The following is a 20,405-nucleotide window of genomic DNA, read 5'->3' as shown; positions in this document are numbered from 1 at the left end:
TTATGAAAATTTAACCAAATCGAATAAAAAAACCGACATTTGGTTTGGTTTTGTTTGATTTGGTTTTAAATTTGAAAAATCGATAATATTTGGTTCGGTTATGGTTATAGTAAAAAATAACCGAATAAATAACCGAATCAAACCGATAATTATATACATACAATTTATAATTATTTTTATGTATAATATTAGCTTTTCATAAATAATTAAAGATATTTTATACCTTTTAATTATTAATTTAAGATGGTCGAAGTACTTTTGATTATATTATGGATTCTCTAGTTAGTTTAGTTTAAATGTGTAATTTTTTCATTTTAATGGACAAAGTTGTTTGTATTTTGAAACCTTTGTTTGACTTGTTCTTTTAAATCTAAACTGTGTTGCAAGTTTGGTCCACCTGATTTGCCATCAGCATGTCTTTCCCTCAATATGCAGCAAAGTTCGCCCTTATGGCCGTGAGAAAAAAAGAGTTTCATAAAAAATTTAAAAAATATAGAGAGAGAATATTTGAATTGTCCCGACTAGTCATAAACTGAAAAATCAAACCAAACCGAATCAAACCCACAATAACCAAATCGATGGTTATTATTTTACTTAGTTTGTTTAGATATTTAAAAATCGATTAAATTGATTTGATTATCATTTTAATCAATAATCAATCTAAACCGAACCATGAATACCCCTATTTATGATTACATGAAATCTCACATGGTATATTATTTATTACTACTTAGTTCGTCAATATCATCCGGAGGGTATTTTGGTCTTCTCATCTAATTATGTTTTGTCCGCTTCGCCTACTTTCTTTCATATTCATCGATTTTACTCGGCTGCATATTCTCTATGTATCTCTTTGGTTGTGATTTTCTGCCTTCAATTCAGGATTTCCTTCTTCGGATCAGTCTTTCGTTCACGCTTATTGAACATTTTGTTCGACGTTTTTCCTTCAGCCGGCCTATCTGATCTCAAGATATACATTTTGTGAGTTCTCATGTACTTTGATTTGGACTTTCCCCTCTCTGTTCAATGTTGCCTCGGATTTCATTATTAGTATAATTTGATTTTTCCTTATTCCTATGGAATCTGATGGAATTTCCGTTTCTTCTGGGTTTACTGTTTGCTGAGAAAATCATTCTGCTTAGCTTGAATTTTTTGTGAATGTTTAAAAAATATACACATGCACTGAAATTTTGGCTTCAATTGTTAGTTTGGCCGTTTGTACATAAAATGCATCACCTACTTTGTTAATTGTTGTTGGGAGAACATTGATGCATCCGATGTGTTTGATGAAATACCCCAATAAAAAGAGTATTAACAGATTCCAGCAGGTTTATTAACCCCTTCTCTGCAATCAATCAGATTCTTCGTATGGCATTGGGCATTGATTCTCGGTAACTGTTTTTGTCATACTACTCTCAACATTATATATTTCATACAGAAAGCATATATCTTGGACTGAAAAATTGATACCCGTTTAGCTGAATTAGGTTTTCTTTATATTTATTGCCTTGATTTACTCAAAAATTGAAAATATTTTCACAATAGTCTCTAGCTTTATACCTTGTGATTGAAGATGCTATAGTTATATTAAAGAGTACTGAATAGATAAAAGGGCCATGTTTTGTTATAGACTGTTGTGCCTGTGGCATGGAGTGGAGAAAGTTTTTGATGTTTTGCCTTTTATGCATATAATATGAAGTTTTCATTGAAAGAACTAAAGAAACTTATACCTTTAATTGTGATTGTTTTTTTTTTGTACAACTTATAAATTTTCAAGTTCCTACACTAACCAAGAAACTAAATGTCTCATTGAAGTGATGCTAAATATTCTTCAGCTTTCAATTGTTAAAGTGTTTTATAATTGCCTACACTAAACTGCTAATTTGTACTTCTCTTTACTGGCTTCCACCCGTGTCGTTGTGATTGTTGTTCTCAAGTTTGTTCGCTTTTCTGTTCCCACCCTTTTGTAAGTTTTAGTCTTTCGTTTTTGATAATTCTGCTCGCTTAGCTCCTTCACTGTTTCTGTCTCTTAATTGTTCACTACTTGCTTGGTAATTCTTCTCCTTAGTTTCTTCACTCTTCGTAGCTTTTTCCTCTTCACACAAAATATATAACAACTTATTACATTTGGTTGAGTTGATCAACTTTGCACTAGCTCAAATCAATTTCAGATAGAAATCTACGGCTCATTGTGCTTTTGGGGAGTTGAGCTTTCAAAATTTGATTCCAAATGGGCTAATTTGAACTCAATATGAAAATAAACAATGTTGTGAAAAATTTTCTTTCATCTCAAAATAAGTGTTATTTTAATATATATATATATATATATATATATTGAAATCATAGCCTTATACTTTATCTTTTTATTAGTGTTCAATTTTTAAGAGACACTTTATAGAGATAGTTTAGTAAACTACACATTGTATTTATTGATTTTTTTATAAACGTAATTTTTGCTAAACTACCACTTATTTTGAAATAAAAAGAGTATACAACAAGATACCTCTGATATATAACTAGATTGTCCAACTCTTTTTAGCTAGAGGCATATGCTAAAAAGACTGTTAGTTGAAATCTGTTGATATCTTTTTGGTAAGATTTTTGGGGAATAAACAATCAACAGACCCGAGTTGGAAATTATGTGAACTTAACTGTGAAAAAAGAAAATCTTGGGACCCTCGCAACTAAGAATTGATGTGTTGGATGATATTGGAATATCTCTTCTCCAAGGTGAAGCAAAAGTTTCAACCTCTTCTTGACTGTTAGGCCACACCTTGAGTGCCTCTGTGTATAATGATTTAGTAGCATCAAAAGTAACTGAAAAATGCATATTATGAACTTAACAGAAGTGGTTTGTGGCTGCAGACACTTTCACACTTTCAGCACATTTTTGTTTCAGGTATTGTGGGGATGGGTGATCACCTTACAGCAGCTGCAACAAAAGATCTTTGAAAGACCCTCTGTAACACATGTCTAACAGGTTTTCCAAATAGTTGGATCTATTAGAGATGAATCTCAGTCAACATCTGGTTTCACTCTGGAAAGTTCTATTTAGCATTAATAATGACATATGAGGAGGGTTTAAGTAGTCATAAAAAGACTACTAACCATTGCAGTTGAGCAACTTGTTGCTGAAAATATTTATTGCTTGTTGCCATGGCCTGATTTTAAATAGAGTGTTTCCCATATAAAGTTGGACAGTTTGATGTCATTGTACTATCACGGTATGCATTTCCCAATAAGGATGTATAGCATATGTTAGATGGTGAAATTGTTCTTGAAAGTATGCTGTGCACCTGTCTTTACTCCATCTATGTTGGGTCTATGTACCATTAGTCTTATACATGTACTTCCCTTTTCCTGCTGCTTATTGTCAACAGTTTCCAGATATTCTCCATTGCAACTACTCTAGGCCTTTTCCTGGTGGTGCCTCTTAATTTTTTTGGTCAAGACATACAACTTATTTTAAAGGTGCTGTGCGTAGGATGTGCTGGGGAAGAGCGACCGGACCTGACGAGATTCCTGGGAAATTTTGGAAGAGCGCAAGCTCGGTAGGTTTGGAGTGGCTGACTAGGTTATTTAATGTCATCTTTAAGATGGCAATGATGCCCGAAGAATGAAGGTCGAGCGTAATGATCCCTCTATACAAAAATAACAAGGAGGATATCCAAAGCTGCAACTATAGAGTTATCAAGCTTCTAAGACATACTATGAAAGTGTGAGAAAGAGTGGTGAAGATGAGGGTGAGGAGGGGCGTGTCTATTTCAGAGAACCAGTTCGGATTTATGCCAGAACGCTCAACTACAGAAGTCATCCATCTTATGAGGAGACTGGTGGAGCAGTATAGGGAGAGGAAGAAGGACTTGCATATGGTATTCATCGACCTAGAAAAGGTTTACGATAAAGTTCCACGAGAGATACTATGGAGATGTTTGGAGGCTAAAGGCGTACCTGTGGCGTACATTAGGGTGATCAAGGACATGTATGAGGGTGCCAAAACCAGGGTAAGGACAGTAGGAGGGGACTCAAAACACTTTCCAGTTGTGATGGGGTTGCATCAAGGATCAGCTCTTAGTCCGTTTTTATTTGCCTTGGTGATGGATGGATTGACGCGACAAATTCAAGGTGAGGTGCCATGGTGTATGCTTTTTCGCGGACGACATAGTCTTGATTGATGAGACTCGTAGCGGAGTTAACGCTAAGTTGGAGGATTGGAGACATACCTTGGAGTCTAAAGGGTTTAAGCTGAGTAGGACCAAGACAAAGTACTTAGAGTGCAAGTTCAGTGAGACACCTCAGGAGGTTGGCGCGGAAGTTAGGCTTGGTGACCAGGCCATCCAAAAGAAAAGTAGTTTCAACTACCTTGGGTCTATCATGCAAGGCAGCGGGGAGATTGACGATGATGTCACACATCGTATTGGGGCAGGGTGGATGAAATGGAGGCTCGCTTCCGGTGTGCTATGTGACAAAAAGGTGCCACCATAACTTCAAGGGCAAGTTCTACAAAGTGGTGGTTAGACCGGCTATGTTATATGGGGCGGAGTGTTGGCCAGTTAAGGTCTCTCACGTTCAAAAGATGAAAGTTGCCAAGATGAGAATGTTGAGATGGATGTGTGGGCATATCAGGAGTGACAGGATTAGAAATAAGGCTATTCGGGACAAGGCAGGAGTGACCTCGGTGGAAGATAAGATGCGGAAAATGCGACTGAGATGGTTTGGGTATGTGAAGAGGAGAGACACAGATGCCCCAGTGCGGAGGTGTGAGAGGTTGGCTATGGATGGTTTCAGAAGAGGTAGGGGTAGGCCAAAGAAATATTGGGGAGAGGTGATTAGATAGGACATGGCGCAGTTATAGCTTACCGAGGACATGACCTTAGATAGGAGGGTATGGAGGATCCATATTAGGGTAGAATGCTAGTACATAGTCTCGTTATTCTTCCATATTAGTAGGCGCATTAGCGCACTATAATTTCCTTTAATCTGATTTCTATTATTATCTATTACTTTCTGTACTTTGATTACTCTATTTTATTTGTGTCGCTTTCGTTATTTGATTTCCCATATTGCTTTGAACTTCTTAGCCTTATCTGACCTCTTTTTATGCTTCTATTGAGCCGAGAGTCTTTCGAAAACAGTCGTCCTACCTTGGTAAGAGTAAGGTCTGCGTACACTTTACCCTCCCCAGACCCCACGTTGTGGGATGTCACTAGGTTGTTATTGTTGTTGTTGTTGTTGTTTGGGAAAGACAAAAAGTACTTTTAAGCACTTCCTTTTAGGCTGAATGGCTTTTAGCTTTTAGCTTATAAGCTACTTAATCTATTCCCTTCTTAATAGACATATGCAGATGCATAATGCAAGTACTGATTTTGTGCCATACGAAATAGAAAGCTTTCCTTGTTAAAGTAGTTTGGCTGTTTAACTATGCCAGCTTTGTTTGTTTATTTTTGAATAGAAGATAATAATAATACATGTCCTTAGTAATTTTTCTTCAAAGCTGTTACAGATCAAGTTTTTGATCTTCCTTTAGATTTTCCAGCTGCTAGATCCATTTATTCATTCATCTACTGCTACCCACATTACTATTGGGCCTGTGCTAGCACGGGCACCACCTATCTAGTATTCAAAATCATTCTCAATTCTTCTTCTATTGCTTTTTACAGACACTTGTACAATTCTGTCGGAGTTTTACCAAAATAAATCGGCGACGGCAACATGACATCGACGGCCGATGAATTCTCTAAGCTGAACATTACTGGCGATTGGCCTTCCATTGCTCCCAATTTACACAAAAACCTCTCTCTTCTCTCCCCTCAAAAGGTTCTTATATATATATCTTTCTACAAAAGGATTTAACTTTGTACAATGTCTGTCTAATTTTATTGTCACTGTGTGAAATTTGAACAAATTGATATTGTTTTTAATCTGTTTGAAATTGAATTGAGAGTGGGTGTGTATAATTTTAGGTAGAGTTGGCGAAGGTGTTGATAGAGATGGGGCAAACTCACTTGTTTCAGCATTGGGCAGAGCCTGGAGTTGATGATGAGAAGCGAGCCTTCTTTGATCAGGTTTACTTTTTTCTTTTTTCGGATACATTTGTTTTAATGAATTCGCTAAACTGTCTAGACTATGATCAACTTTAAGTTTTCAAGTTTTCTTTTTTAACCAAATAACCAAGTTTTCTCTTACTTTCATGTTGAATATGAAATCTATCCCCAAAGATAGAAAGAAATCATAAAATGGATTTCATCCTCAATAGTTTGAGTGAGGATATTAATAATGAAGAACCCATAAACCCAAACCAGAGTCTATGTTGGTGGTCAGTATTACTGGTGGATTCGGATTACAGGCAACATGTCGTATTGGCATCGCAAACATGGTGCTTAGGCAACCCTCCACCTAGGATAATCATTCGTCTCTTCCTGGAACCGAACCCACATGGACAATTTTTCCATTCATGGGCCCCGATATCTCCCATGATGTCAATGACTAGACCAGGATTGGGATATGGAGATCTCGGTGTTCCTTTTAGATGGAAATATAGCATGTCACCCAGTAGCAATCGGTCAAGCCAGGACAGGAGACAGGCTTTGAATTGTGTTTTTTTTCCCTGTTAAATAATTCACTGACCAATTAGGCTTTAAATTTCAACTGAATTTGAACAGTGCAAGAATTTCAAACTCCCATTAGGTAGTTGTGGTAACTTATATGGTGAATTTCGCCATTTCGGGATTAAATGGTTATAATTCGCAATTCAGAAAATAAAAACTTGATCTTGTTTGTCTTTTGTGGTTAATAGATTATATGACAATTTATGTGAAGGATTTATTCTTGCTTAATTATTCAAGCGAAAAAGTAGCCAAAAAGGAGCTTATTGTATTTGTTGAATATTGTACAGCTGTTTTTCATGGCAGTCTTGTACTGCCGTAAATGTTATCATTTCCGGTTGGGATTGTTTCCCTGTCTTCTATGCTTTTATTCACTTCTAGTTCAATTTAATATTTATGAACACTGAAGTGTTGTCTGTTTCAGATTGCTAAACTTAATTCAAGTTATCCTGGGGGATTGGCAGCATACATTAACACTGCTAGGAAGCTTTTAGCTGATTCAAAATCTGGAAAAAATCCGTATGATGGTTTTACACCTTCGGTAAGTAACTGAATCCTGTGTTACTGCTTCAGCAAAACTTATTTCGCTAATTATCATTCTGTAGAAAGTAACTTTAACTATAACTTTTTTCATCAAGCAGCACACAGCTCAAGTTGTGTTTTTATCTAAGTTATTGGATTGGATGCATGTCTTTAAGTTGCAGTCGGGTTTTTATGTCTGTTAGAAATTAGTGCTGGGGCTTCTTATAAAAGAAAAGCCATCCTTCACAAATCTCATGAATACTGTTCATGCAGCTACTTTTCTCCTGTACTATACATGCTACTGTAATTTATTCTTTAGATGGAGTGTGAGAAAAATATGAAACCCCTTAAATGCTTCTAAGGTACAACTGCGGCAGATAGTAGTGGTGAATGTTACATTAGCAGAAGATTCCAAAACTACTTATTCACTTTGGTTAGGTTGCCATGCCTATTGGTCCTGTGGACATATTGAAATGCACAGTTTAGCAGATTTTGGCTATTTTTAGGTGCTTTAATCCTTTACTGAAGGTGAAACTAATTAGTTCATGCTTTTTAATCCCAATCTGATTATTTCTTTTTCCTTTTCAGGATATTGTGATATATCTCTCCTAATTCAAAATTGGAACTTTTTTATTTCAAAATACTTTTTTGCTTTAATAGTCTTTCATGTGGATTTGTGAAATTGAGATGATGCTATTTCATTTTTTATATATAAATTGCACGAGGCTTGTTATCCAACTATTAATAGTTGAAGGGTTAACTCTGACTCGGTTTCCTGAAGCAGAAGTTTCCATTCTGAGTCAAAAGAAAATTGTGTCCACAGTTTTGAATGGATAGAAGTGAGGGTGGATAGTGTAACCAATCTTAGCCTTTTGATTTGAGATTATCAAGTCTTTTGGACTTAATTTCCTCTCAGCATACTTTTTGGTAGCTTGTTATAAAGAACCTTTGACTACTGATGGTTTTTAGGACAGCTTAGGTTCTGATCAAAAACCATTTTGTTGTTCTTTAGCGTTCTGGATAAACTAGCAACACATTTCCTTGTGTTTCTTGTTAAATACTTAAATATGATAGCTGATGCTCGATGTGGTCAGATTTTGATTATATTTTCTTGCTCACTCCTTTGATCACCTTGAACAATTTGGAAGATAATGGATCACCTTATTAATACTTATAACATGCACTTAAAACGTAGAAGGCATTGATTCTCTTCTCTAGATTAGTGATGCATTCTAAGATGGATGTAAACTTCTGCAGGTTCCATCTGGAGAGGTTTTGACATATGGTGACAATAATTTTGTTCAATTTGAGGAGGCTGGCATCAAAGAAGCACGGAAGGCTGCTTTTGTTCTTGTTGCTGGAGGCCTCGGAGAACGTCTTGGGTACAATGGAATAAAGGTAGAGCACCTAAAGCTTTCATGTGGTTAGTTTAGAAGTTGTTTTGATTTTTGTCTTCATTAGGTAAAATGCGCAGAATCTTTTGCAAGTTGATTGATAGCTGTAGTCTGTCACTTCACCCTGGAACTACTAATCTAAGGATGTGTGGCTGCATAAGATTGAGTTCTTCTGACAAATCGTTCTAATTATTTGCAGGTGGCCCTTCCTAGAGAAACAACAACAGGGGAATGCTTTTTACAACATTATATTGAATCTATTCTTGCTTTACAAGAAGCCAGTTGCAGCCTTGCCGGAGGTTGGTAGAAGTGCATGTCATGATTTTGTAAATATCCATCAGGGATGAAGATTACTATTAAGCCGCTTCTTGTTTTATCCCAATTTTCCATCAAACCACTAGCCAAGTAAAGCAACAAATTATAGGTGGCAATCCCAAGCTCTGTGAGGTATCTCTCCCTCAACTGTTATGTTAGGGGCTCAATAAGGAGGTTGTAAGGGGCTGTTGAGCTAGGGGATCCCGTCACAAGCTTTAGATTTATGAAGCTGCTTCCAAGATTTATTGGCTAGTGTTTCTATTTGTGAGTTGCTAAAATTTTGGTTCTTTAGAAACCTTTTAGAAAATGTAGAGAACAATTTAAACTTTATATCCTAAGCACAAATCTGTTGGATAGTGATGGTTCATAGAGCAGACCCAAACTAGCTTGGGATTGAGGTATTATAGTAGCAGCAGTAGAAACAAAAAAAATGCTTCTTATGGATAAAAATGGTATTAAGAATTGTCTTCCTTGGCTAAGCAAAGATAGTACAAGCTAAAAATGGATTGGCTGAAAATAATATCTTTTTGCATAGAGGTACCTGCTAAAATATCATGTTTCGAGGAAACCTAAAAGTATGATACATATCCTTAATACAATAAACATGTACCCGGTAACTAAAAGCTTCCTTGTAATTAGGCGACTGCCGAGTGGAGATTCCATTCGCTATTATGACGTCAGATGACACACATTTACGTACTCTGGAGCTCTTAGAGAAAAACTCTTATTTTGGAATGAAACCCACACAAGTGAAACTGCTTAAGCAGGTGAGCAAATGATCTCGCTGAAGAATTAATTAATAGTATCAGAACTTACATATTTCTTGATTTTCTTGCAGGAAAAAGTTGCTTGTTTAGATGATAATGAAGCACACCTTGCTCTGGACCCCCGTAATAAATATAGAATTCAGGTGGATAATTCTATGCTTAAAAATCTTCCTAGGTTTAAAGATATGATTCTTCTTGTATTCAATTGATATCAGTAACTTTTTAGCTGAAACTGCTTCTATTTATTTGATTTTCGCCCTTGCCTCTGCTCTATCAGACAAAACCTCATGGCCATGGTGACGTCCATTCACTTCTTTACTCAAGTGGCCTTCTTAAAGTTTGGTATGTTTTCACTCCTCCCCCTTTTTGTTCCATCTTTTTCTTTCTCATCCACTTTGATGTTATTCTGGATGAACCAATGAACCAGCCCCTTTTAGCTTACACAAAAGTTAAACCTTTTGTGTAGCCTATATCTACATCACTAGTGCTTCCAGTTTGTATTGATTTTTTAAAAGGTGCTTTCACTTAAACAGAGAAAAGCATATTTCTGTGACTTGATGGTCCAAATTTTGTGCATTCTAGGCATGATGCAGGCTTAAGATGGGTCCTTTTCTTCCAAGACACCAATGGTCTACTTTTCAAGGTTAGTTGGATGCCTTTTTCATTTTTGTTTCTTTGTTTTTTTCAATTGTTTCGTATTCTGCTCATGTATGTTAGGCCAATTTTATCAATCTGTACATTTCTTTGTCTTCAGGCAATTCCAGCAGCACTAGGCGTCAGTACCACAAAACAATACCATGTCAATTCTCTTGCCGTTCCTCGGAAAGCAAAAGAAGCCATTGGTGGCATTACCAAGCTTACTCATAAAGATGGTGGGTAGATAAGTAGCTTACATCTACCTTTACATCTTGTAGTGGCCCAGGGAAAAGGTCAGAAAAGAAGTAATAAATGCTGAAAAGAAAAGAAAGCAGGGGTCATAGTTAGCAGAAACTCATACTAGGCGGTGGGCATGTAGCCACCGCCTACTATGCAGACGAGCTACTTCACTACAATTTTGAGTATTGAAATTCATAAACGTGGATAATGTGGTGAATAAATGCTAGAAATAAAGTGTTATGCAGGGGTAGGAAGTCCCTAAACCAACTATGGAAAGATAATAGTTGAACAATTAAATACTTGTTTAAAAAGCTGTCATTCATAATAGAAAGGACTAAATTACAATAACTGACCCCCATGAACTTTACCTCTTGACTCAATTTTTTCTTCTGAGGCTTCTCTGTCTGTATACATGAAGAATTAATTAAGAGTTGAACTATCGAAGAAACTAAACGATTTAGACAGCTTGAAGTTGAGTTGTAAAACTGCAAAAAAAAAGGGTTTTGAAATGAAAACTTAAATAGGTTACACGGATATAGTATAAGGTTTTGACCCTTTTTGTGTTTCTTCACAATCCATCATCAGCTGTATCAAGAACAAATACTGAGCTGTTGGGAGCTTGAAGTCGCTTTAGCCATTAAACTGTTATTTACCAATTCGGACTTATTGTGCTCTCCACAGATTTGGACTTCCGTGTAATCTTCCTGCTATGTTTTATTGAATAAACTAGTATGGGCCTGTAATCAACCTATATCAAAGTGGGAGATCTCGAAATGATTTCCATCTTCTGAATCATCAAAATGTAAAAACAATACAATAAGTTGCTTAGATGTCATAAATTCAATTGAGCAATGCCAACTATACGCCATAGCATGCCCAAGTCACGATATGTTGGGCCGCTTCTGCCCTATCAAGAGTAACTCATGAAGCACAGAAATTGTGTTTTCTAACAAGGGTAACATTCTAGCTCTGTAATGTGTATGTTAACGTTTATTTTGGAGTCTTTTCTGTTTCATTTGTGATATTCTCCACAATAATTCTCTTAGATTCAGGTTCTAATGTAGTAATGTTCTTTTGTGCTTGAGCTAGTGTAGGAGTACCATTTGAGAAAGTTCATGTGGTGTTTGTGCTTCTATCTGACAATAATATCAATTGAAAAATCCTTTCTAGGGTATATAATATTGTTGCCTTTCTCAAAAAAAAAATAATGCTTTTAGGGCGAACGATGGTGATTAATGTGGAATATAACCAGCTCGATCCATTGCTTAGAGCGTCTGGATATCCTGATGGCGATGTCAATTCTGAAACAGGCTATTCACCTTTTCCTGGAAATATAAATCAAGTACGTGTTAGTCTTTATGCTGAACTATCTTTTTGTTTTCTTTCTTCCCATTCTTTTCCCTGTAATGACTCAAAAGTTATTTGCTGTATTCTTTTACCACTTTGCGTAATAGTGCGGACATTCCCCAAGTTCTTGGAAATTTTGGCCTTTAATGCATAATCCCTGTGGTTACAACTATCATGGAAAACTCCATTCTTTGAGTTTTGGGTAACAAAACTCCTTAAAAACCTATAAGTTGACCAATTGGCAGTTTGATCTACTTCCTTTCCCTTTGAACCTTCAGAATAAAAAGGCATTTTATATTTGATTCTTTTTGAACTCTGTAGGCTACAATTTATATGCAAACCTCAACAAGATTATATAAAAGTTGGGATCCATATTCCTATATGTAAGAAACAGAGCAAAATAAAATGGGAAAGGTTCCACGAAGAACCAGATAAGTAGGCAGACTTCTTCGTAGGAAAAAGAAATAAAATATTGTTTTTTAGATCAGCTTCATACTTGGTTTGAAGTCTCACTATCATCTTAGGCGGTGGCTTGATTCGTCAATGTGGGATTGTGTCATTAATCTTCCAAACAATGTTTGGTGATGAAACTCTTCTACATCCTAGTTCAAAATATAAATTCACCAGTATCAATAAAGTTAGTTTTTAGATATCTTACAAAGACTTTTTAATACTAGTACTAGAAGATGGTAAAGTCTCTTTTCTTACCTACACTGAACTTCTAGTAACTTAATGTGTCTATTGTTGCTTTGCAACATTGGCAGACTTGATTTTAACATGCAGACTGATTTCAGTAAAAGAACTAAGGATTATATGAATGTAACTTTTAAAAAGAAAGTGCATTGTATTCCTAGAAAGATATCTAAGGAAACACATGAAAAGTTTGTAGATGGCATTGCAATTAAGAAAGATGACTATCTTCTTAAAATGTACAGAGCTAATTGAAAAAATCTTATACAAATAGTTATTTGGGCAGAAAATCTCATAAGAAACAGAGAGGTGAAGTGCCCCTTCTTTGTGACAGTGGTTTATAAATTTTGAGCATGTATTTACAATTTACTTTGGAGGATGTGCCATGCAAATTATGCTGTAACGTCCAAGTTCCTCTGTTGTATAACTTTCCTAATTTTGTTACTTTCAGTAGAAAAGAGATTTATTGCTTATCTATGGCTGTCTACATTGCAATGCAGTTGATCTTTGCAATTGGCCCATACCTTGAAGAGCTCACAAAAACAGGAGGTGCGATCTCGGAGTTTGTTAACCCTAAGTAAACACCTACTCTTATGTCTCTACATTTAAGATATGTTCTAAGCTGTGGTGTCACTTTTTGTTCCTTTAAAACCATATGCTGGTTATCTTCTTATGGAGTATTGACTATTTGCGGTAACTCCAGGATATTTTTCCACGATAAAAATATGTAGAGAAATAAACCACTGAATTTGATATGTTGCTAGGAATGAATAAACAAATTGCAAATGGGATGAACTTCATTGTCATAAATAGAAATACTGATCCACTTCATATGCTTTATATCCAAGATGTTCCATCACTTCTAAGACATTACAACATATAGAATACTGGAATTTATTCTGATCTGATCACCTAGGAGTTATATAATCTATGCCTTTCCCAGTCTGATTTAAACCTCTGTTCTGAGAACAAATATTTTAAGGGTTTGTTATGACATATAAAAGAGAAGACGGCGATGACGAAGTTGAAGAGAGTATAATTAGAGTGATGTGATGTTGCAATTCCTAGTGTGAGGGGAGGTGGTGGAGACTGGATTTGCTGAAAGAAGAGACACTGTTCATGGCATTTGGATGCTTTGGCCTTTTTCTTATCATCGGTCTTTGGCTTCTAGCTGTAGTACCTAGCTTAATCATCGCGAATGCCTTGATATTTTGGAGTCCGCGTTCGTCTTCCTATTCACTGTTTGGTCTGTTGAATTCAAGTGTTTTGTTCAGTGTACCAAGGTGGATGTCATACAGAAAACAGATTCTTCTAAAGTCAATCCAGCTAAGCCCTCTGGAAAAAGTTATGATTATTCACTTTCGGAAGCCGGCTGGTTTGTCCTCTGAAGATCTGGACGAGGTTTATTGATTTCAGGAAGCAACAAGTACATCTATTCCAAGAAGAAAGGAACTTCCAGCAAGCTTTCTTATCCTTCAGAGGAGACATTGGACACTAACTCATGAATACTGGCCACGGCACTGAAGCTAAAGCTGTTGCTGCTAGCCTGCAACTGAGCAGTGGGACTGGAATGTGTTGAATATCCTCAGCTAGCATTTCATAAGCTAATGAAGGAGCAGCCTGTGAAGATTTTCTTTGTATTTCAGGCCTTATGTTTGGGTTTATGTTGCTTAGAGTGCGATTAAAGGGATTCATTACTAGCTCCTATATCATAATTCATTTGTTAATCTGTTGTCACTTTGTACATGTTTCTCGTAAACTCAACAATTTCAAGCATATGCGATGTTAAAATCCTATCTTTGCGATTTCAGAAGCTGCTTAACCTCTTTTTGACTGATTTTTGCATCTTTTTGTAGGTACAAAGATGCTACCAAAACTGCTTTTAAGTCCTCAACTCGACTTGAATGCATGATGCAAGATTATCCTAAAACGCTACCTCCTTCAGCTAGAGTTGGATTCACTGTAAGTAGAAGAAATCAGTATTGCTTTTGGCTTCTGATTCTGTTACATATGTTGTGAGTCATCTACTGTCAAGTTATCCAAGTGGGAGGATCACAATGCTTCTTACAATGACTCAGGTGATGGATGCTTGGCTTGCTTATTCACCAGTGAAAAACAACCCAGAAGATGCTGCCAAGGTAGGATGAGCAGCTTTCTGCATTGAAATAATTCTGCTATCATATGTAGGAAACATAATTTCAGCAAATGTGGCAGATGTCTTTAAATTGGGGCCGGCATAACATTTTGGTTGTCATGACAAAATCCATCATCCCCTACTTCTAGTTCTTGTTTCTCGCTGAAAGATCTGATGATTTAGTGCTGACTATATATAACAAATATATTTGTTCCTACTGGTTGGTGTGGAGTGTGGACCCTTCGCTCCATTCTGAAACTTTTCAGTACACAGGCCATTGTAATGAAGAATTGTTGCTTCTGGCTTTTTCTTTCTTAGAACTCGACAGTTAATTTTATATCAAATAGTTAGCCGAAAATTTTCCTATTTAGATCGTTATCATGTGTTTTCTCGAATGATTTCGCCTTCAAGCTTTCTGCTGAGTCATTTAGATCTTGTGTATACTTGTCAGATACTGTAATTTAGTTGTGCTGGTATTATTATCACAACCAAAGTACGTTTGTGGAGGCAACATTTCTCTTTGGTCTGTGAGATAATATTGTGGAATTTTTTTTCTTGCATATGCATCATAAGCTTGAAGGGGAGCCTTGGAGTAACTGGTAAAGTTGCTGCCATGTGACCAGGAGGTCACGGGTTCAAGCCTTGGAAACAGCCTCTGGCAGAAATGCAAGGTAAGGCTGCGTACAATAGATCCTTGTGGTCGGGCCCTTCCCCGGACCCTGCGCATAGCGGGAGCTTAAGTGCACCGGGCTGCCCCCCTATATGCGTCATAAGCTTATAATTAGTTGGCAAGCTTTGCTAAAACTTACGCTAAAAGTGAAAAATGCAGTGGCATATTTCTTCTACTTTACTTTTTCCTCCATTTATTAGCCACTGTCCTAACCCTCTTTCACCATCTAAGAAAGTTGAAACTGCTTACTGACGTTCTTAAGTCTAGTTTTTTGACTTGTATTTCTTGGGCTTTACATATTTTAAAGTCTTTCTGGGCAGTTGTTACTAAAAATAACTTTTAAGTTGTTATTGCTCTTGATGTGATTTCTTGTGGTTCACTTTCTAACTGTTTTTCAATTGTCTCCCTTACAATGAAAGGTGCCAAAAGGAAATCCCTACCACAGTGCCACTTCGGGAGAAATGGCCATTTATCGCTCTCACAGCCTCATTCTAAGAAAGGTATTTCTTTTCTTCTGGGATTCCAAGTGGGAAATTGAACTTTTTCCACGTATTTCTTTCTTGACTATATGGGTATTGATGCATTATGCACTCAATTGTAGTGCAGACCTCTATAGCAGGCAGTATAACGAAAAGATTGCTGGAATCTGAAAAAAATCCTTTTTGGCTTTTACTATGTCCTTGTACTTTTTAAGTAACACGTAAACCAGCAGAAAAGACAATAGAGAAAAAAAGGCAAAGCAGAAATTGAAAAGAAGAGTTGCTGCTCATCACTGGTGCGAGAAATGTAAATCAGAACATTTTATTTAGTCCCATTTGTGAATGAGTGGTGAGCAAGCCCAAACACAAGGTTACAGTTATGACTTATGTCCATTAAGATCATTTTGTTTTGCCCCATAATAAAGCATTTTTTTTGTCCTGCAATGTACTGCTTCAAGACAATCTATTCGAACACCCTCGGCAAAAAGTTACATTCTATATAAGGTATCTTTTTTATTTTTTTTATGTATATATATATAGATTTTGAATCCCCTGAAAACAAGATAAGATGTTGGCTTAGTGGTTTAGGGGATTCATAATTTACTTCAAGGTTCCAAGTTCAAACCTTAGACACTTTTTTTTTATTTTTCGAACCTCCTAAATGAAAATCCTTGATCCGCCACTGCTTCCAGACTACCTTTGGGCTTGTTCCATGGCAAGAAAGATGGGAAGAGTTTCATTTCTGTAACTTCTATTGTGATAGTATGATAGACAACCATCGACTCTTGAAACACTTCCCTAACTTTTCCCTTCATAATTGTCACTTCGACAGTTTCATATGAGTTCAGTTGGTAAACCTGTGTCTATCTAGTGTGTGCATCAATTACAACACATCTCTTTTTATGGCAGGCTGGTTTTAAGGTAGATGATCCAGTTATCCAAGTATTTAATGGACAGGAGGTGGAGGTATGGTCTCGAGTTGTGTGGAAGCCGAAATGGGCGCTTACTTTCTCGGAAGTAAAAAGTAAAGTGAGTGGAAACTGCTCCATTTCACAAAGGTCTACAATGGCGATCAAGGGGAGTAATATTGCCCTTGAGGATCTTTCCCTGGATGGAGCTCTCATTATAGGGGCTGTTGATGGTGCCGAGGTATGTCTCAAAGTCCTTGATCAATTTGTTATCTGGATGACAATATAGTGGTGTATCAACACCAGTGATGTCTCTTAATTGATACGTCATGCCTATATGGTTGTAATTAGTCTGCCCCTGAACTCAAATTTTCTGGTGAAAATATTAGGTTGATATTTGATACATTTGCTGATAATTTTTTGTGTTTTAACAGGTCAAAGTGGGAGGTTCTGTGCAGAACAAGGGTTGGACAATTGAAAATGTCGACTATAAGGATACTTCAATACCAGAAGAAATAAGAATCAGGGGTTTCAGATTCAACAAGGTTGAGCAGTTGGAGAAAACATATACTGAGCCCGGGAAATATTCTTTGAAGCCATAAGGTTGACACATTCCATAGAAGATTTTGAGCTCTTAAATTCTGTTGGAGCTCTGAGAGCTTGGCTAAACTGTTGATATTTATAGCAGATTTTGTTGCTTAGTTTATGTTTCAGAGTTTCTTGTAACATTGTGTCATAGGTGATGATTGTTCTTTCCCCTCCAATCATTGTAACTTAGTTAACAGTTGAAACGTTTAGAAACATAATAAGGGTATTCGTTGGTATTTATTTAGTAATAAGTCGTTTTGAAAATTGTAGCTATTGGTTAGGAAGAAGTTTTATTCTGCATAAAAGATATGGCTAACGCTTATTATATGTACTCTGAGTGAATGTCACTCTAGGCCTAAGGATATATATGCTTCCTCTGTCTTGGTATAGTGCACTAAATTTGCCTTGAACAATTGTTCAATGGAGTATTCATTGTTCACTCTTTGCATTTGCGATGAGAGCATATTTCCTGCATGTAGTAGTGTTTAATTGTTGATAGTTTAGCTGCAGTAACTGTCTGGCCGGTAAGGAGGTCATTTATTAAAGTGACAACAATATGTCCATTTACGATTACAACAGCTTTAGGAAATCGAACATGAATATGAAGTAGTTTGAAATTATATATTCTACTTCTGTGGTAATATTCTGTACTTTTTGCTTCACTTTATTAATCACATGGTGGTTCAACTGATTCTTGAATTGTTTAACTCCATCACTTCCCAAGTCCTATAGGGTCAAAACCTATAAAATTATCATGCATTCAGAATTTAGAAAAAAAAAATCCAAGTGGAAATTTTATATACTTATATATATATGCCGTTTTCAAAGGCTCGCACTAGGCACTCATTTTTTTGATTGAGTCGTATCACATCGAGGTTTTTTGAAGCCTGCTTAGAGTACTTAACAATTGCAGAAATCAAGCAAGATTCAAGAATACATCTATAATCAACAAGAGACAAGATATTAGGGCGAGACTGAGACGATTCAGACATGCAAAAAAGAGATGCACAGATATTCCAGTTTGGAGATATGAGAGGTTGACTATGAATGGTTTTAGGAGAGGTAGAGGTAGGTTGAAGAAGTATTGAGAAAAGATGATTAGACATGATATATATCATATAACTTCAGATTTTCGAATATATGACCTTAGATAGGAGATTATAGAGGATACAAATTAGAGTAGAAGGTTAGTAGGTAGTTGAGTGTAGTCTCGCTTATCTTTCTATACTGGTAGTCATAGTATTACTCTTGTAGGTTCTTGTTCCTTCAATTTCTATTACCAAGTCCCAGATAATTCGTTTATCATATTATTTTGTTATACTCTCTCCATTTCAATTAGTTTGTCCTACTTTCCATTTTAGTTTATTTCAGAAAAAAATATCTCTTTTCCTTTTTGATAGCTTTTAAATTTCAATTTTTCACGTGACATGTTTAAGGCCACAAAATTAAAAGACATTTTGCTATGTTCAACCTAAATTAATTTAATACCACAAGATTTATAAGTCTTCTTTACTTCATTAAAATTTGTGTCAAGTTAAAATTACAATCAATTTGAAACGAAGGAAGTAGTTACTAATCCTTTTTCAGTATGTTTTATCATGCCTTGTGTAGTATTTTTGTCTTAATTTCCTCACTTTTATTATTTTCTTGAGCCGAAAGCCTATTCAAAATAATTCCTCTACCTCTTAAAATAAAAATAAAATTTATGTATACCTCCATAAACCTTATTTGTAGGACTCCACATGCCGTTGTATATATAATGAAAAAGAGAAACTTCGAGATTGATTTGCAGTATCATTAGTTTCATTAAGTTGAAGTCACTTTCACTTCGAATTACTAGTAAAAGTAATTTTTATATATACAAATCAATGATTTTTTTTCTTCTTTTTTCAGATTTATATGTGTAGTGTTCATTATTAATTTTTCACGATATATGTTCATTATAAATGATAATATAAATATATAAATATTTTTAATAATTTTTAGAACTTATAAATATACTTTTATTTTTAAAAAAAATCAAATATTTTTCTAAAAACTAAAATCAAACTTATGGTTAAACTTTAGGAAAAACTACGGAAAATAAACCTTTTTAACAAACTATTTGCCACTCATATCTCATCCCAAAATAGTTCATTCCAGTACCCATTCGGTCCAAACTAATTACCTCTGTACTTCCTTTAATTATTTTTAAATTCGCGCTCAGTAGGATATCAACATAGCGATGGAGTATCACAACAGATTAAGTTCAGTTCTATATGAAATCGATATGGTATCAACATACCGACGGAGTATCACAAAGAATATATTTACTAATTAGTTTAATAAATAAGATTGTGATTTTGATAATTTTCTCTTAATTATTTTATTTTTATTTCTTAAAAAAAGAGCTTAATCCTATATGATACTGATAAAGTATCAAGATATTGTTATGGTATCATTGAGGATTTTAAAAGTGTCTCATTAAAAATTTTCAATATCATGATAATATACGAATATACTGTGGTAGTATCATTCATGTAATATCGAATGACTTAGGAAAATCTTTATAATATCATCACAGTATATATATATATATATATATATATATAATGGTATCATTCAATATTTGTATGAAACGATCCTTAATGATTATATAAAACGATCCTTAATGATACCATGTCAGTAAATGATGGTTTTATGGAGATGTAGCTGAAGGATAGAAGTAGACATCAATGATACCATGACAGTATATAAATATATTATGGTGGTATCATTAAGGACTAAAGTATCCTCAATGATACTATATCAATATATTGATATTGCGATGATATCTTGATTGCGAATCTCATATTTTGGAGAATATAAATTATAAAAAGATATTTAAATATAATTATTTTATTTTTATAAGACATGGACTTACTTTTCCCTAAACTTTACCCAATAATTTTCCAAAAGTATTTGAGAATCTATTTCACCAAACACAAGGAAATTGTGTATGATAAAAAGAAAGTTTTTGAACAAAAAGAGGAAAGAAACAAAAGGAAGATGACAATAAGAAGGCGTGCATCAAAGCAAATGGCTGGGCCTGTAATGTGCCGTCACTTCGATGACCACTGCCCCAGGAAAAA

The 20,405-nt window shown here is 35.5% G+C and overlaps 1 protein-coding gene across 3 annotated transcripts; it reads left to right on the top strand.

The window, feature by feature from the left end:
- The first annotated feature begins 821 nt into the window (after positions 1–821).
- On the top strand, positions 822–17,734 carry LOC129902203 (UDP-sugar pyrophosphorylase). Of its 3 annotated transcripts, XM_055977296.1 has the most exons (19): positions 822–981; positions 2,900–2,980; positions 5,661–5,817; positions 5,964–6,065; positions 7,030–7,146; positions 8,385–8,525; positions 8,721–8,820; positions 9,476–9,603; positions 9,675–9,746; positions 9,881–9,945; positions 10,186–10,246; positions 10,358–10,475; positions 11,697–11,821; positions 13,017–13,093; positions 14,373–14,478; positions 14,595–14,654; positions 15,740–15,820; positions 16,709–16,948; positions 17,142–17,734. In XM_055977296.1, the coding sequence occupies exons 3-19, from the start codon at positions 5,713–5,715 to the stop codon at positions 17,307–17,309; spliced, it is 1,866 nt and encodes a 621-aa protein (XP_055833271.1). In that variant the 5' UTR covers positions 822–981; positions 2,900–2,980; positions 5,661–5,712; the 3' UTR covers positions 17,310–17,734. The 3 variants fall into 3 exon arrangements, with proteins under 3 accessions (XP_055833271.1, XP_055833272.1, XP_055833273.1); XM_055977297.1 differs by lacking the exon at positions 2,900–2,980; XM_055977298.1 differs by lacking the exons at positions 822–981; positions 2,900–2,980 and adding an exon at positions 3,065–3,224.
- Positions 17,735–20,405: the final 2,671 nt, after the last annotated feature.

This window comes from Solanum dulcamara, chromosome 9 (assembly GCF_947179165.1).
Source record: "Solanum dulcamara chromosome 9, daSolDulc1.2, whole genome shotgun sequence".
NCBI classification, from domain to species: domain Eukaryota; kingdom Viridiplantae; phylum Streptophyta; class Magnoliopsida; order Solanales; family Solanaceae; genus Solanum; species Solanum dulcamara.
This window is presented reverse-complemented; position numbering and strand designations above follow the sequence as displayed.

What these genes read in the sequence shown, in the direction of transcription:
- LOC129902203 (XM_055977297.1), top strand. Translation starts at nt 5,713, where the DNA reads ATGACATCGACGGCCGATGAATTCTCTAAGCTGAACATTACTGGCGAT. An exon ending in CAGCTAGAGTTGGATTCACT is followed by an intron (nt 14,479 to 14,594) that starts GTAAGTAGAAGA and finishes ACAATGACTCAG; the next exon opens with GTGATGGATGCTTGGCTTGC. An exon ending in ACCCAGAAGATGCTGCCAAG is followed by an intron (nt 14,655 to 15,739) that starts GTAGGATGAGCA and finishes TTACAATGAAAG; the next exon opens with GTGCCAAAAGGAAATCCCTA.